This window comes from Opisthocomus hoazin, chromosome 11 (assembly GCF_030867145.1).
Source record: "Opisthocomus hoazin isolate bOpiHoa1 chromosome 11, bOpiHoa1.hap1, whole genome shotgun sequence".
In the NCBI taxonomy this organism is placed as follows: Eukaryota; Metazoa; Chordata; class Aves; order Opisthocomiformes; family Opisthocomidae; genus Opisthocomus; species Opisthocomus hoazin.
In genome coordinates, this window is record NC_134424.1 from 11,614,772 (window position 1) to 11,632,668 (window position 17,897).

The window sequence follows — 17,897 nt, forward strand, 5'->3', positions numbered from 1 at the left end:
TCGTGGAATGTGGCCATGACCTTAGCACGAATGACAATGGCAAATAATGACCTGCTCTGCCTGTCCTCAACTTCAAACTTGTGAACCATTTAATTGTGTGGAAGACAGTTGAAACCGTGCCTGAACAAAGACTGCCAGGGTCTGACTTGCGCTCTTTTATTATTATTCTGTAGATTCTTTGCGAGTGCTCACAAAATACTCTCCATCTCGTCAGAAATGTCTTTGATTTATTAACGTTTGTTGCATCTTGCTTACCTACCTTCCTCGAGGAATGTAAGCCAGAAAGTGCAAAAGTACATAAAAATTAAGAAGAGCTCAGACCTTTTCCAATCTAAAGTCTTATTAATCTATGCAGAAATGTCAAAGTCTTAATTTCATCCAAGGAGATAAAACCAGCATTTAGGTAATAACTGCCTTCTCCCAGTGCAGAGACCCTCCCTCCAGAGAAGGAAATGCTGCCTCTGTCCAGATCCCACATGCTCGTTCGCTTGCTGGTTAATTCACGACAGCGTTAGCTAGATTTTCATTATTGGGTATTATTTGTAGCTGCTGTTTTCATGAAGCAGCTGTAATAAACAAGTGAGATTTATGTTCCTTTTCAAATTGCTCGAAATAATTAGGGTTGTTAAATTTAGACTCTGAAACAAACTACTGATTTCTCTATTTTTTTATTAAATAAATACAGAAGCTACAAAGCGATCTACCACCACCATTCAGGCTTGGGCCAGAAGACTATGTGCTCCATATACTATCCAAAGTATGTTTCAGATGCAGAAATAATCTAAGCTCTCCAAACAATCTTTTAAAACTAAATGATGGTTGTGCTGAATTGTTCTAACAACTGCATGGTGTGTTATTCTTCTCCAATCTAAACTCAGAAAGGACTTCTTTTTATTCCTGTTCTGGTCTACACAGGCGCAAATGGGCACCCTGGATCTGGATCATGCTGGTAAGCTCACTGGAAAGCAGGACCAAAACCGAGACCCAGACCCAGGTCAGCCTTCTGCAGCTGACTTCCTAGCTTGACGATTTATTCTGCATCCAACTGTTACAAAAGTCCTGACCCATGCCAGGCATTCAAATACCAAACCCCGAGCTTGTGGTTTGCTCTCCTCTCTGCATCATTTACGTTTTCTACTCATTCCCCCTCAACCACAGTGTGCTGTACTGACAGTCCAAACACTTATTTAAAATAAGTAAACACGATGCCCTCCCCAACCCAATTTGGCCATTTCACCGCTACTGCTGTATTTTAGAGCCTGGAACAACAAACATGCTTCATGACAGCACCCAACAAACATCCTCTAAAAAGCTTTTCACTCATAGGTGGGGTCTTTTTTCATTTGGTCAGTTTTGCAATTCATCAGCCTTACAATATTCTTCTTTGTGTGGATACCACCATCCCGACAGTCCAGGTTTCCTCAGTGCAATGGGAAAGACAAGACGAAATACCAGGGGACACGACAGAACTTAGCCTTAATGGCTACACAAGAAGGGACTGGTGTTGAGCAGACGTTCAGCTGACTACAACCCCAGCAGAGGTGAGGAAAAGACGATCTGCTGTGGCAAAGACCACACCGTGCCACGCATGGAAGGGATACACCAACAATATGCTAACTGTGTAATGAGAAAGGGTACAAAATGAAGACAAGGAGAAGGCTAAACCTGTCAGGTTTTACATTATGAACTTTAATAACTGGAGGAAGGAAAAGTTAGGGAAGGTATGCAAACGAGTATGAGGGAGCTGGAAAAGGAGTCTGGAGTAACGTACAGAAGACAGTTGTAGCAACATATAAAATTGTAAGTACTTCTTTGCTCTCTACATATGATAAAACAGTAACAACTACATAAATGAAAAAATCCCAGGGCATTAAAATGAATGCATAGGCATACTGTCTTCAATTATTCCTGGGTAAAATAAGTAAGTGGCATGCTAGTAAGGATAAAGCCCTGCATCTCAGGAGAGCAGCAGCTAGCTGCCAAGCCATGAATTCAAGAAAGACGTAAAGGTGATTGCAAGTAAGATTAGCCAAGTAATAGTTTCTCTGTGTGATGCAGGAGAAGGGTCAAAGGCTAAGCTATTTCTGGATGTGTACTTATGATGGGGGATGCTATGGAAATCTAAGGCATAATGCTACGTCAAAACAACCACAGAGGATATAGTATGAGTGTTCAAGTCTCCACAGATTAGAAAGGAGGTAGAAAAATTAAAGGCAATACAAATAGGAACAACAAAAGTGATCTAAGGAGAGAGTAAAAGAGCTAAATTAATATGGTCTATAAATGAGAAGACTCCTGGGCTGAGATCCAGATATAAATATCTTCAAGGTACTGTGTGTAAAGGAAGGTAATTAATCTATCTCAAAAGACAGTAGGACAAGAAGCAATTGCTTGAATTTAGGAATGGAAAAATTCAGGATGTATAATAAGAAAAAGCTATTTGAAGAGACATATCTGCTCAACAGGGCAGACTCCCAAGGTGGTAGCCAAGGCACACTTACTATATGCAACAGGTTGAATAAAGGGCTCTGGGAAATGCTGCAGTCACAGCTTTCTACAGTCCAAAGAGATAACCACAGACCAACTGATTGATCTTTTAGTCTCTTTCTTTATGGGTTATCTGAAAGACTGCTCCTCTATTTAAAAAACAAAACAAAACCCAACAGCCAAACCTGTATCTCCTGGTAGTGACAATACATCCACAGAAGAGCTCAGAAATGGGGGTGTGCAGCGCAGGTAACAGCAAACCTCTCTAACTCTATTCTGGCTATTCAGTGGTGTGGAAAATGCGAGTCTGCAGGGTGCCGGACAGGACAGCATCAGCAGGACAAAAACTACTGACCCAAGGAGCAGATTATTACACTGAGGTCAAAGGCTGAAGTGGGAACTACCTCTTGTGATACTTGTGGTCTTCCCCAGCCTTGCGTTACAAGATCTTGCAGGGAAGCTCTTAATGTTAATACACAATCTATGTACTTTGATTTATGATTAGCTGAAAACCAACACTAGCAGTATTTAACATACTCAGGACCTCCAAAATACACTTGCATTAAGAAAATAAAATAAAATTTAAAAAAATCCCAAAACATTTGCAACAGCCCTTACAATTTTCATTGACAAATGGGTATACACAAACATGAGGAATATAAAACCCAAGTACCGTTATACCCCCCCTTAAACATATCCCATCCCAACTGCACTCACCAGTCGGGACTTCTGTCCCCTCCTCAATGTAGATGGGCAGTGGTGATTCCTCCATAGGATGAGGCACTGATGGAAAGTAATGAATTGTGGTAGTATTTGTCTCAAAGTGACTACAATAAGATGGTCCCTTTCATATCATTACAACTACATATGGCTGGTTACTGTCACAAAGAGTCCTTTCTCAAAGTAGTCACCTCCTGTCACAGTGACTGGTCCAAGTCACAGTCCTGCGGGATTAATCCCCGCCGAGCATTGACCACAACAGGAGTCAACCCCCTCAGAACGGGGCATGGGGGAGGTCCCTGTCCTGGATGCTTCACGATCCTACCATTTCACTACAGCCTTGCTATTCCCACCCTTGGAGTTTAACACTCTTTTGGAAAACCCACAGTTGAAGAAGACAAAGGGAGCCAATGCACAGACAGGTACAAATAGAGTTATTGAGTCAGAGTCGTAATATTTCATGCACAGAACCAGAAGAGAGAGGCTCTGATGCTCAAAGCTTGCCATTAGCTGTTGAAAAGCCACAGCAGGTGATGGAAGGCTGCACCGCAAATGGCCTCTGGACCACAAACTTTTCATTACTCGTTCATCTTGGAGTATATGTATTGGACTTAGGAAGCTCCTGGTTACTCGTTTGTGGCACTGAAATCTCCAGACAAAACTCCTCAGAACTGCGCTGCACGCTTATTCTGCAGTTTCCAGACACCATACAGTCACTGCTGTAGGGTTCATGCATTCAGGTTCTTCTCCGTTTGGTAGCTTTTTCCCTTAAAGGTGGTTTTGTTGCACTGTTTCCCATTTAAAATCTCCGGGAAGCAAGTGCTTCACAGGCTTTTCAGGAGGTTTGAATTTCCTCCCCTAGAATGAAATAATAATGACCTACAAATGTTGAAAATGGTCATAATCAAAAGCCTTCTGGAGTTTTCCTTCTCCATTACCTTTTAAAAATGATGATTTACATTCTCAAAAGTACAATCTCTTAAGCTAGTCTCAGCTAGGATTCCAGCTGCATGGAAAGAGGATTCTTTAATCCTTTTGTGGGGTGTCTTTCACTAACTGCTGGCTTTTTTTTTTTTATTTTAACTTGAAAGATTCTTATGATATCCATAAAACCAGCCAAAGAACACTTGTGGTTTAAAGCTATTAAATAAAGCATCTTACAACGTTTCTGCTAGACACACAACCAGAATAAAGAGTGTTTTCAACAGATGCTTGACTAGCAACGGGCTTAATATAAACCCGACACTGGTGCTTTGCGGGATGCAAAGGGCTGCCAGGTCCCTGCCTTCAGCTAAGCCCACCCCTCGCTCACGTGGAAGATGAAGGGAAGCACAGGGGAGAGGAAAAGCAGAACACGGTTGCCTACAGAACTACCGTACAAGCCACAGAAATCATGGTCTACCGGAGCGCCTTGCGCAAGCCACTTATCTAGAAGCTGAACTAACATTCCAGCTCAACAATAGCGAAAAAACATTTGTTACCACATGGCGTTTTGCTACATATTAACCAGCAGTTGCTATGCAAGCATAATGGAGTGCTGCAATTCTGAGATATGTGTTATTTTTCCAAAAAAATTGTTGACTTATGGGAAATCAGCCTGAGGTGAGCGCTCGTGGTCTTGCCATGCCACTGGATGCAGTACATGCTTGGAAGTTATGCGAAGTGGGCCCTGCATTGGGAACAATGCAGTCATCTTCCTGATTGAGCTAACTTTGCATTAAGGCAATGAGTCTTCATCTATGCAGCCCCTTAAAACATTTAATCAGTTATATTAGTTAGGAAGAAATACCAGAGCAGAGCTTCCTATACTACTCAAGCATTTTCAAACCTGAGATCTACAAGCAAACCAGGTCAATAGATGGTGTGGAAGAAAATCTGTTGGATTTTTATGACATGCAGCGTTCTTGGTCCCATGAAGAATACTGCACCGGGCTCACCCAGACTGAGCCGCCAGTCTGGAACCAAACGCTTTCACAAAACCTTTGCAACAGTATTCACCAGCAGCTGGTGGCATCTACTCTTATTTTAATGGATATCACCACAGGTTGTAGAAAAGGCCTGAAATACCTACAGGTTATTTGAGGCCAAATATGCGTAAACACACTCTCTCTTACCCACACATATACATGCACGCAAACACATGGCTCTATAGGCAGAACTTGGATTTTGTAGGATCCAAGGCAGAGAAGCTGACTCTTGTCACAGGGTTTGGGAATCGGGGACTCTGGGGTGCTAAAACGAGCTCTCACTTACGGGTCTCCTCTGCTTTGGGCAAACCACTCGAATATTACCCCTCTGGGATTTACACACCAACTTCACGGGCATGCTGCTTAAATGTCTGCAGAGTGCTTTGCAATGGTTTCTAAATTCTGCAGTGATATGCACAGAAGAACTGCACAGATAGATATAAGGTAACAGTTGCTGGGTGTTATTACTGTGTAACTACAGCCTATTTTTACATGTTCTATACTTGGTTTCTATGGACAGATGGTAAATGTTCAGTATTTGAACGTTTTCATGAGCTTTATAACCCTTTTGTAATTTCATAAACAAGCATAAATAACACTTACATGAAGAAGAGTTTCTCCTGAATGGATTTTCTCTTCCTGTTTCGAAAAAAAAGAGAAAAAGAAAAGGAAAAAAAAAATTTAAAAAGGAAAACATGGGTCTAGCAAGGTAAGTCAGACATGTTTCACTGTTATCATGCACAATGTTTTCTGAATTTCATCAGTATGAATTTATATTTTGAAGAACATCAAGACACTGAATGTGGTAGCAATGCCAAAACAGGCGACCATTTCTCACCTGTTTCATTCTGTGTAAAGCATCATGAAAAATTCTACTATATCCATCTCAAAAGCAAAGAAATGACACTGCAGCAGCGAAATAAAATGCAAATACTGTGTGAATTGAAGGAAGAAGCAAAAAAGGAAGAACTGTTAACTACATTCCAGCACTGACAACCCTGTGGCTCGATGTATGGGTTGCTCTTCTACCTCCAGACCCCCACCTACACCACCCCCCGAAAGCAGGGTGCTCCTGCTGTGTCTGGGCACAGGGCAATCTTTATTGCATGCCAGCGCCCAAGCACCGCTGGCATTCAAACCCAGGTCAGGCAGCCGCAGCAGCAAAGGCGCTCTTCAAGGCTGTGACCATTCTGGGCGACAGAGAACCACAACAGGAAACCCAGTAACTGCTAAAATGCATGAGTTCTCCCAACGGCCCCTGGGTCTCAACAGCCACCCTCCCGCTGCCGTGTGCCACCCGCCCAAAGCTTGCTGGCAGGACCTGGGTTTGATTCACGCTCCCCTTCCATCAACCCAGCTGGTGGGTTGGCTGCCTGCTCTTGGAGCAAGGGTTGGGGTCAGCCCTGAGTGGCTTTTTGCTGGTGTAAATCTAGACATACTAAATAAAAAGGAGCGAGACTGATACAAATACAGAAGATGCTGTAGGACACCAGCCACTGTTTCAGAGTCACAGACTGGCAGCATGCTAGCCCTTCCAATGGCAGTTTTTGGGAGAAAAAAGGACAGCGAAGAGTGTCAGTTTCACTTGATTTCTACCACATTATCTTACATCAATATTAAGGGGTAATTAATTGCTGTAAGCAATTTAAAGAGTATTGCTTAGATTTACATGCCTTGGCATGATACTCAGCTAGCACAAATCAATTAAATCCATGACACTACAACAGCTGAGGATTCAAGTAAATACACATGTATGGAAGAAATTCAACAGCTATTAAATCACTGCATTTTCATCCTCATACTTTTCTCCTGAATGTCAAGGACCCAATCCTGCAAGCGGCCTCCCCAGATTGGCATCAGAATAAACTCGAGTTCTGTGTATGGAGCACTTAGAGGACTGGACTCAGGATTACTTTAAAAAAAACATAACCCTGCTCCATTCTGGTCACATAAATTAAGTTAGTAATGAGAAGAAGTCGAAGGCACTAATCCTATTGGGTAATCTATTCAAAGCTGCAATTCTGAAGTGATCTACAATTTATTGGTATGACCAATCAAACAAGCATTACTTGCAAAAGGCTGTAATACCACGGCTTCCCCATTCATTTTTATGTGTTGTTATATGGTTAAATTTAAAAGAAACAAGTCAGCATAGTCTTTTCAGAGTCGTCTGCCAGCATGATTGAAAGCCTGGGTAAGGCACCGCAGAGACTCCTCTTACTGGTGGAACTGGCAACATTGACACTGGGATCTCAAGGTAACGTTACTCCATCGCTCACTGGGGCAAAACGATAGGGCTTTGGAAAACATAGATGGGGTAAAATTAAAATATTTGGGGTTTGCTGCAGGATCCTGAGGTGCATTGAAGAAAATCGTTGGAGCACCACTGCCCAGGAACCACAGCAGCCTGCTGAAAGGCTCATGCCCAAGACTCTGGTTGGAAACACTCTGCCCACAGGACTTGGCCAGAAGACGCCAAGATGTAGCTCGGTCTTGGTTGGGCAGAGCATCGATTTAAGAAAAACTCACTGAAATACTTGCAATAATTAGCTGTCAGACAAGATCCTCGCCGAGGCTTTACAAACAAAACTGCGCCCAAGCATAGGAGGTTTCCCAAGCACCGTGCAGCATGAGTAAGTCAACCTAAAGCATCTTGCTATTTTTCCAGGGCAATGTTGCACCTCTTCTCATACAGCATTTCACAGACGAAGCCTCCAGCCACAGCCCAAACATTTCACCTTGGACATTCAAGAAACCTCCAGGCAACCCACCCAAAAGCTACCAATTAGCAAATACCAACAAAGAGCAGTATGCTAAATTTTGCTCCTGGTTACAGCAAAGTAAAATAAAAGAAAAATTGGTAGCATTTGAAGCATTCCAAATTTCTACTGGATTCCAGACCACGATCCCTAAACGAACAACCAAAAACCCCCAGGATTTTGATCTAGCACCCCCACACATACAACCACCTTCTCGGTCCCTCCAGGTAGCACAGTGCCACCTGCAACCTCCTGCCCTTTGCGAACCACGACAGCAGACAACCCTAACGCCGCAGGGCAGGAGGTGCTGGTTAATCACCCACAGCAAGACATGGCCTCTCCTCTCCCAGCACACCCGTGGGCAGTGCTGGGACCCCCCAGGGAGGGGAAGGCGCCTGTCACACTCCCGTGGGTGCAGCCCCAAGCAGCCAAACAGCGAGCGGGGTGGGAAGGGGATGGAACAGGGAAGGTGAGATGCAGGCAAATAAAGAGAAGAGGGAAAAAAAAAAAATCCAACCAATATGCAAAGCAGAGGAGAGACAGTTGAAGAGGAAACACGAAGATGCTATCTCTGAAAGTGCCAAAAATAAAGTTTCCAGTGTCAGTCTAACCAGGGCAACAAAGACATCCTCCCACCACACTCGTGCTTCAGCCTCAGCTTACTCGGGACGAGGGACACCGTTATGCTGCTGGCTGCCTCCACCGCTCGCACATTTTGTTTAAAAAAAAAAAAACCAACAGCCTTCAGGGCAATCTTTCAGTGATACTCGTGCAAAGGTAGGCAATGCCAAAGAGCAGTCAGCTCGCCCAAATGCAGACCCAGAGGTAAGCACCCAGCTGTCAGAAACCGTCAGGGTTTTCACCAAAGCCTCTCCCTCCAAATTCCACAGCAGTAGGTTTTAATGGGATGATTTACCCTCAAAGCTAAAGCCATAAAATCTCAACCGGTAGCAACTGTCATCCAAGCTCCAAATTACACAGCCGATGATTTGTACCCTGATCAGGGCCGCCTCACTTTTCTGCTAGTCCAAAACTCGAAACATTTTGACATGCAAGCAATTAAAAAAAAAAAAAAAAATTGCAGTTACCAAAATAGCACTATCAACGTAACCAGCTCCTCTCGGCACATTTTCTTAATGCCTTTCCCAATACGGTTAAAAAAATGGGAACTAACAAAAAACCTCCATCTTTACACCTTGGCACAAACCGTGCTGGAATACGTGTGGGGCTGTATTTCTTCGTGTTTATCTGGATCCTCTCCCACTACTTTTTCTTCATCGGTGCTTTCCTTTAAACGTGGCTCTTATTAAACAGCAGAAACCAGCTTTTACAATTTCTAAATACAAAGTTTTGCCACTCTCGGAGCTGCCTAAGCAAAACACAGCTTGCCTTCCGTTTCATAAATAACACATACTCTGCACATTTCTTCGCCTCTGTGAAATAAATTCTCCCGTGTTCTTATATGGAAACCTTGCGAGTCCTCCCACGCGCCGCCCGCTCCGGCACCCGGCAGAGACGGGCGTTCATCAGCTGGGAGCCGGCGGATGAATTTCGGAGCTGAGTTACCCTGAGACGAACCCAGAATCATCACCCCTTGGCACGATGCTGAGCTCGGTAACCTGCCCTGGGCAGTCCCTCGCGTTTTATTTCCGAGCCCAAATCACTATTTTGATTTTAGCACGCCAAGGAATCAACAAAATAAAAGGCAAACGAGCGGGGGGTAAAAGCCAGCAGCAGCCAGCGGTATTACCCGCCAGGTAGGCCCACGAGCATCAGATGCAGCATTGCCTGTACCAGCCTCTGCACCTGGGGTGAGCGCCCGGCAGCCAGCAAAACCACAGCGCGGAGGGGTGGTAAAGGGAGAGGAAAAAGGGGGAAAATCGCCGGGGAGAGCAGAGTGCTCCGCAGCCGCGCTGGAGGGCCGCCAGCGAGCGGGTAATTGCTGCGAGCTGTTATCGCGGAGAAAAGTTAACGCAAGGTGGGGGGAGTGGGGGGGGGATAAATAACCGCTGGGGGAGGAAAAACCCGCGGGGGTAAGGAGACAGCTGGGGAGGAGAGGGGGTGAAAGAAGAAGGAATAAATAAATAAATGGAGGGGGGAAGGGAAAGCGCGCCCAGGGGCGTGGACAAAGGGAGGACCCTGCCGCCGCCACCCCCGGTTCGACCCGGCTCGGTTCGGCTCCGCCGGGCGCGGAGCAGCGCGGCTGCCCTTTGTCCGCCGCGGCCGCGGGGGTCGATCCGCCCAGCCCCGCCGCCCGCCCAGCCCGGCCCGGTAGCCTCCGGTACCTGCGTCCGCTGCCCGCGGTGCCCGCGCCCCGGCGGCGCGTCCGGCGGAGCGGTGCGGCGCGACTGGCAGCGCCGAGCGGGAGGAAACGGTAATTTATAAGCGCTTTCTTCCTGACCTCTCGTGTCTGTCGTCTAATGAGGGAGCTTTGAGCATCACCCATCCTGCTGAGTGGAAAAACACCGGCACGGCCTCTTCTTTGCTGGGGAGGGGGGAGCCTAAAGGAAGGGGTGTGGGGGAGGAGGGGCCATGCCGCAGACGCGGCGGCGGAGCCCGGGCTGGCAGGCGGCCGCGGGGCGGCGGGGAGAGGCGGGCGGGCGGGGGGGGAACTGCCCCGGGCCACCCTCCCTCCCTCCCCCCCCCGCGGGGAGCGGGGCCGCCCCCGAGCCGGCCCGGCGGGAGCCAGCCCCAGTCCCGCGGCCGCCGGGGCGGGGAGGGGAGCGGAGGGCTGCCTGCCGCGGCTCTCCTCCCTTTATTTTTCGTGTTTGTAGATTTTTTTTCTTAATTATTACTATTATTTTTTTTTCTCTTTACACAAAGCGCGCCCTGATCGCAGACAATGCATCCCACGGCGCTGTCACTGGCGCTGCCCGTCCCCGCACCCTTGCTCCTCCGCGGCCGCTCCCCCCCAACCCCAGTCCCGGGAGGGCGGTGGGGGGCTCGGGCTCCGGCCCCGGTGCCGCGCAGCCGGGCTGGCGGGGCGTGCGGTCTCGGCAGCGGGCTCCGGCTGGAGGAAACGCGAGGGAGAGGGGCCTGGCAGGTGTCCGGGACACCGGGACCTCTCCGCTCCGCTCCGTCCCCTGCCAGGGAGCAGTCCCGGCACCGGGCAGCCCCACTCACGGCCGAGGCGATCGGCGGGAGGGAGGAGCAGGGCCACGTTTTGTCCTGCGCTGGGTTGCGCTGGCACCGACAGCCGGTGCCTTTCTCCCGCAGGCGGGCGGGTGGATGACTCAAATCTGTCTCCGCTCCCCTACCCGCATCTCCTCCAACTCTGCTAAGAATGAAAGGCTGCAGCAGCAGGCAGGCTCGCTAGGCATTTCCATGTAACCCCTGCTGAAGCCTTAGCGAGATCCTCTGTACTGCAAAATACCGTTCGCGTTGTGGGGGGCAGAGTAGCAGGGAAAAGGAGGTTTTGGGCCATCTGTGTTTCGCAGAAGTGCCGAGGGGCTAACCTTGCACTGGGAACAGCGGAGATGGACCGAAGGCGAGCGAACAGTTCCTCACCTACAAACCTTGTAGACCTTACCTACAAACCACACCATGAGCTAGGGCTGCAGTCGCTGGGCGACACACCTTTGGAGCCCATCAGCTGTGCATAGGCTGCCGGGGGATTGAGTTCCTCCCCAGCAGCCTCTGGGGAGACCTCTGCAAAAGGCCGGTTTCCTTGGCTGGTTCATGCCAACGCACAGAGCTGCATCCTCCGCATGCTCCTTGCTGGCCGTGCAGGATGCCCAGTACAGCGCGCCGCAGTCCCACAAGCCATTTCCCCTGCCTCCAGCGCACCTTGTGACTTTCCAGGATCCGAGCCGGTTTGCACAGTGAATAGGATCTTAACTGAGAAATAGACACACGTACAGGACGTATGCAGCTAACTGATGACATCTCTCCACTCAACAGCCTGTTTTAAAGCGGTACCATGGTGTAGCGCATGCTGCCACCTACATCTTCTGATTCAGGTTTCTTGCGTACTGCAGCTTCGGATTCGGAGGCATCCTCGGCTGAAGGCAGCTAGCATTTTGCAAGCCTGCACCAGGGACCACAAACTCTGTCCGCATTGGGGAACGAAGCAAAACGTTCCTCACCGGCACAGGCACTTGCTCGGTTGCAGCGAGGATGCCTCGGTGCAGATTAGGAACCGACAGTTGCATGGGTGAAATGTAAGTAGCGGCTGGAGCCTCATCTGTGCTAAGGCTCCTGCCAGCACAGCTGTACCACTGACAGCAGTGGAATATTTTGCTCAAGTTCTCTAGAGGAATCAAAGCCTGTATTTTCTGTCTCTGGCTCTCTCTTATTCTGTTGCTCCTCGCTCATTAGAAGAAAAGTCAGCCACACAAAGCACAGGGTTGCTTTCTGTGTTTAAAAAAAAAAATGTTTGGGGTAAAAAACCAACAGCTAAAGCTGTTTTCAAGTCAGAGGCATGTAAACGGTACCTGGAACTAAGTGGAATAATAATAATAATTAGCCCTTTTGTGTCATAAATACGTGCATCGCTGTCTGCTGTTTCATTACGAGACAGCACAACTTCTGAGAATGTGCCTGACAAATATTTGGGGGAACTCTGCCTTCAGCTGCAGCAGCGTACAGCAGCACTAATGCCTCTGGCTCCTCCGGCTCTCTTATGTAACCAAAATCACAAGTTAGAGCCCAAATTACAGAGCATAAGCATGTGTATAATATCAAGCATATAAACGGTGCCTGAAATTACTATCCTTTTCCTGCAGGTCTGGCTTTAATCTATTAGTGTTTTTCCTTCTGCTGTTGTATTGATTTCAGCGTGCTCTGGTGCCATTCATAGCATAATCAAACCTAAACCCCAACCCTGCTTGGGCTGAGTGACCCAAACTTGACCAAGATAGGCCAAAATCACTCTGGTTACAGGTAGGTGTAGTTCAAATGACTTGTACCCCAGAGCTCAAGCGTATGCAGTGTTAAGGTGCTGTAGAAAGCAGAACCTAATGTTTCTGCGACTGCTTTCAGACCAGCCAGAGCAGCAGGTTTTTGCACCCCGGCCCAAGGCACGAACTAGCAATCACCTTCGTTTGCATTCTCCCTCTTTCTTGGAGACTATTTTTGCCATTAACATGCTGAGCTGCTCTCTAGAGTTTTAAGGTGTTGGGTGCTGATACAGGGAGCACGTCTTGTATCCGTTTAATCCAATAACATAACTCTCTTTTAATCTCCACGTCTGGGTCACAGGGTTTAAAAAAGACACGGGGCCAAATCCCCAGCTTGGCTAGAACGTGTGGAAATCTACCAAGAAGGCACGGAAGTCAGATTCGTTGTGTTTGCGCCCGGTAAAAGAGGTCTTGCCAGGCAGGGATGCGAGTGCCTCGTTTCGCGGACGGATGCGTATTAACACGAGAGCATGGCAGAGTGAGATCAGATTTCTGTCAGGTGAGGTGGATGGAGTGAGGGATATCACACCAGGATCTAAAATAAGCTCATCAGCAAATGCTCATTCATTTTAAAATCGAAATGGATTTAGTATTTCTTCCTTTCTCAGGAGAAAAACTTGTTTATTTTAAATGTGTAGCTGCTAAAGGGAACATGACGTTTCATGGACTCCCAAGGCAGGGCAAGAACAAGGAGAAGGTTTTGCAGGGACTGGGAAGATTTTACACGTCAACATGAAAACCAAAAAAAGCAAAATTTATCCAGGCACAAAGTGCAACAGATATCTAGGGGGCAAGTAGGCAGCACTGTCTGTAAAGAAGGGTATAAGGAAGAATGGCAAAAAGGTGCTCTGTGTAAGTCCATCGCATTAACAATTCTCCAAACGCAAATTTCCTATGCAAAGCTAGAAGGGGGCAACCTTCAGGGTTTCCTTGTATGGCAAAGGATCCTGAGCTTCAAAAAGGGAGGCAGATTTTGTGAGGGATTTGCACATCATGCGGTGACTCTGGATTGCAGATTTTAAGCATTACTAAACCGGGGAACAGAATTGTTGCTACTGCTATTACATACCAGGATATCTCACTAATCCACACAATCCACTAAGTTGCTGTAGGTTCAGTCTGTGTTTATTTTAGATGAAATTATGGCCTGGACAGTTAATTTTTCTTAGTTTATCCATTTAAATCACATATAACTAAAGTATCCACCAGAAATCACAACATGACCTGTGTTTTTGGTACACTCCCCACCATGTGAGCCTGCCGGTGATGGAGCCTCACATCCAGTTTACAAGTCAAACACAAGGACGACTGAAAACCACGGGTCTTCTTGGAAAGTAGCCCCATTGGCTTTAAATGCTCCGATTTTCATGCTACGGGTGGCCTATTTTGCTTATATTTCAGATTGCCTCGCCATTATGGGATTGCCTCCACCGGGCCTTTCCTTACATCAAGCTAATTACATATCGACTTGAGGCACTTAGCAAGTCGGAAAGGCTGGAGCGGGTGCTTTCCGAACACCTGTTGAGTTTAGAAATGCCTGTTCCTTTACAGGGGCTGATTCCTAAAATGAAGGGCAAACCTAGAGGAACCAAACAGCCTGGAACCAAAGTGGTCACGCTGGCTTTTGGAAAAAGTGAAGTGTTTCAAGTTAACTGATGGTCAGCTACCTGGAAATAAAAACCTCTCATATATCCAAAGGTTTTCACTGGGATTTTCAAGAGCTCCTAAGCAATTAGAAATCCTTGAAAGGAATGCACTATAGAATGAAAAATATAGGTATTACTAAAGAATGTCTCCAAACTGAAAGCCAGCCAGTTTCATAAAGTTGAGCTAAAAAACCAATAACAGGTACTCTGTCTGCTGCTGGATGCTGTGTGAACCGTATGTTTTGCATTTTTTAAGTCACTTCTAAACGAGTGTTTTTTTCTTCACTGTTGCTGTTGGGAAAAACAGTAAAATAACTATGCAGAAATGAAGTTCCAGTAATCTAATTAAAAAAATAAACAGCGTGCTTTTGTCTTCAGTTCATATCCAGTCATTTGGGATTGACCTTTAAAAAAAATAGATAAAAATTCAGAAAGTATTTTGAAGGACGACTGTTTCCCTTTAAGATTAATGATAAACACACTTGTGTGTTCAAGGGAAAATAGATCCAGTGTTATGTAACAGGATAAACAAAATCCTTTTTCCTTAAATTAAAATAACCAGTATGTGTGTGGATTTTAGTCAATCACTGAAAATTCAGGAAACCCATTTTCTTTCACAATTGCATTCCACATGCTAAAACTGACGTAACTTTTAAACAGAATCACAACAATTAAAGACAAAAAGGATTTGTTTGTTCTGTTCGACCACTCTTTGCCAGTAGAGGATTGTTCCCCAAGGAAAATGCTGCAGCCCTTGCCCTGTGCAAAAATCCAAATTTGTGCTCATCTTTTTATTTCATGTGGCATTCGTAAATCCAGTTACTGCACTTCCCATTTTTTTTCTTTTTAATCTGCTTGCCTAGTACTAGATGTATGGTAACTTATCTCTTTTAATCATTTTTTGCCTGAGCTAACCGTTACATAACAGTTCTTATCAAATCTTGCCACGCCTGCCTAAATTTGCCAAAAATGGGACAAGATCAACAGGTAATGGAATTTTTTAATGTTGGCATTGTATTTTGCTGGCTCAATCATACGAAATTTGCAAAAAATCCCACAGAAATAAAATAATTTTCTACCATATAACCTGCATTTTCCACTTCTGTATTTTACAAAAGCACTTATACCAGAACTGCATAGGGATCCGATACATAAAGTTCCTCTTTATCACATGAATTCAATTTTCCAAAAGAAGGCAAACGATACTATTAATAACCAAGATACAAGCCCTGAAAAGGCGAAGTCTCTGAATGTACTTGCTGCAAAAAAAATGTCATCTTCTTGGATCTAATTCTGGAGTCATTATTTGACACAATGCAGAGCAGCTTGAGATTTGCATAGCAAGGCACTGCTGAGTTAAGGTGATACGCGCTCTTGCATGAAAGAAGCATGTACGTGCTTCGCTGGGCTACTCACAGCTTTGTCTGCAGACCACAGTAAATCACGCTTATGTTGGCATGTCCTTGCACACATCCACACTGCATATTTTCAGTCTCGAAGGTAAAGCTTCAAGTCCGGGCAGTTGAAGCGACATTCCCCCAGTGGAGCAAGTCCTCTGTTAGCACTTCTCAGTAGCACAAGGTGTGCTTGGAGACGATGCACGTTTTGAACATGCCTCTTTCCCTGCCAGTAACATACTGCAGCCAAATATTCCGATGCTGCGCAGCTTGCAGAGAGATTTCCATGGCCTCACGCAGAACAGCTCCTGCAGAGCTGAGACGGTTACATGGGCACTGCAAGGGTGATATGAAAGCTGGGAAGCCGTAGGAGCGCATAGGCTGAGATGGGTAAGAAGTTGTGGCAGACCCACTCTGAAAGCAATAAAAGGTCAGTGGGGTCTGAGGCTGCAGTGCAGAACCACTTCCATTTCCATCTGGAGCTGGTCACTGAACTGGACAGGCTTGGCCTGACCACATCCCAGGTGACAGCAGGCATCACAGTGGAAAATAGTCCAGAAATTTATGGTGGTGAGCTCACTGATGCAGTCGAGCCCGCTCAATTTACGTGACTGATCCAGACAAGCCGTTGGATTAAATTCACCGAGGAGGAAGAAGAGTGATCACTTGAGTGAATTCATACATGCTCCTATTTCTTTTTATTTGCTTATGGGTCCCTCTGCTCCCTTCCCTCTCAAAGTGATGGCGAAACACTTATGAAGAGTGTATAAAAAATTATTTTAAAGTGCCTAGTTTATTCTGACAAATTACATTGGCAGGTATAGGCAAACACTAAAAGAAAATACCATAAGAAACAAAACCATTCCCAAATGCATGCTCTTACTGGTTCAGACAGATACAGTTTCTAGCTAGGTGAATTAATGCACTGCAAGCAGAGAAAGAGCATCAAATGCTGGAGTGTCCAGAAAAAAACAGAAAACTTTGAACAAACCCTGCAAGCTATCCAGTAACTGCTCATCCAGTTACAAGATTTTAATTAACAAAATTGGAAAGCAAACATGTAATGTAAACTTAAAAACACAGCGCTTCAGTTTTCCAGACCACCAGTCCAAATGCAAAACAAATTTCTTTCATCTGGTGGCAGGGGAGGCAGAGCCAGCGTCAGGAGCTCGGCTTCTGACCGGCTGAGCGATGTAGCAGCAGCCACCGTGCCACGGACTCGTGGTGGTTCCGATGGCTCCTGCCACGTCCATGCCCGCTGATCTTTAAGCAGTGCTTTAAGCATGGCCGGTGTGCTCCGAGGAGGATGCCTCGTCTTTCCCCTCCGTGGCAGCGTGTCGCTGCGCAGGGCAGCGATGTCACCAAGGGGAGGCCAGCGGCTTGCCGGTGTGGGTGACCTTGAGCCACCCTAAGCAGTTACCTTTTCTGGGCCTTTGGCATGCTCTCAAGTGATCTTTCAGCCAGAATCTCCGCTGCCTAAAATAAATTCAGCAATATTCACTGCGGCATCCCTGCACTTCTCTTTCGGGATACCTGACTCTTGTCTCCCAAACCGGGCAGACGCAGGTTGTGGAAAGTTTAACTGGGTGTTTCCCGGGCAGCGAGCTCCTGACCTGGCCCGAGGCCAGCGTGAGTCACTTGGTGTTGTTATGAGGAAAGGCAGAATTTTAGGGAGTTTTCTTGCCTGTCTCTATATGCTAATTGTGTGCGTGTCTGCCATGTTGTGTAGAAGCGGCCTTGACAGTGATATTTTTACAAGGCGTTTCCTCCCCACCTCCCGAAAGACTGACCCATTCAGGAAGCAGAGGGCTGGAGCAAGGGGGTTTTCTTCTCTGACCTTTTCCAAGCTTTTGGCATGGGGCCTGTGGCAGAAGGGGCTGGTGGTGAGGGACAGAGCTGCGAGGCAGCACACCCCTGGGAGCCCCACAGCTCCCGAGAAAGCAAACACAAACACTAAGCAGAAAAACGTGCCCGAACACCCGTGCACTGACAGCCTCAGCCTGCCTGGCCAAGGGACACACAC

The 17,897-nt window shown here is 46.6% G+C and overlaps 1 protein-coding gene and 1 long non-coding RNA gene across 8 annotated transcripts in view; one reads left to right on the top strand and one right to left on the bottom strand.

Moving 5' to 3' along the window:
- SLC6A6 (solute carrier family 6 member 6) overlaps positions 1-17,897 on the bottom strand; it is a 115,421-nt gene that overhangs the window by 46,273 nt on the left and 51,251 nt on the right. The window contains exons 1-3 of one of the 6 annotated variants that reach the window (XM_075432914.1): positions 10,219-10,300; positions 5,778-5,813; positions 3,205-3,270 (exon numbers count right to left, since the gene is read on the bottom strand). In XM_075432914.1, coding sequence (XP_075289029.1) covers positions 3,205-3,259 — 55 coding nt within the window. In that variant the 5' untranslated portion in view covers positions 3,260-3,270; positions 5,778-5,813; positions 10,219-10,300. Of the gene's footprint in view, positions 1-3,204; positions 3,271-5,777; positions 5,814-10,218; positions 10,301-17,897 lie in introns of those variants that run through there. The other 5 variants (XM_075432911.1, XM_075432915.1, XM_075432916.1 and 2 more) reach the window with 5 other exon arrangements.
- The window catches only part of LOC142362737 (uncharacterized), a 44,392-nt gene continuing 36,721 nt past the window's right edge, over positions 10,227-17,897 (top strand). Inside the window, exon 1 of one of the 2 annotated variants that reach the window (XR_012765259.1) lies at positions 10,227-10,307. This is a non-coding gene — a long non-coding RNA (uncharacterized LOC142362737). The remainder of the gene's footprint in view (positions 10,308-17,897) is intronic. The other variant, XR_012765258.1, reaches the window with a different exon arrangement.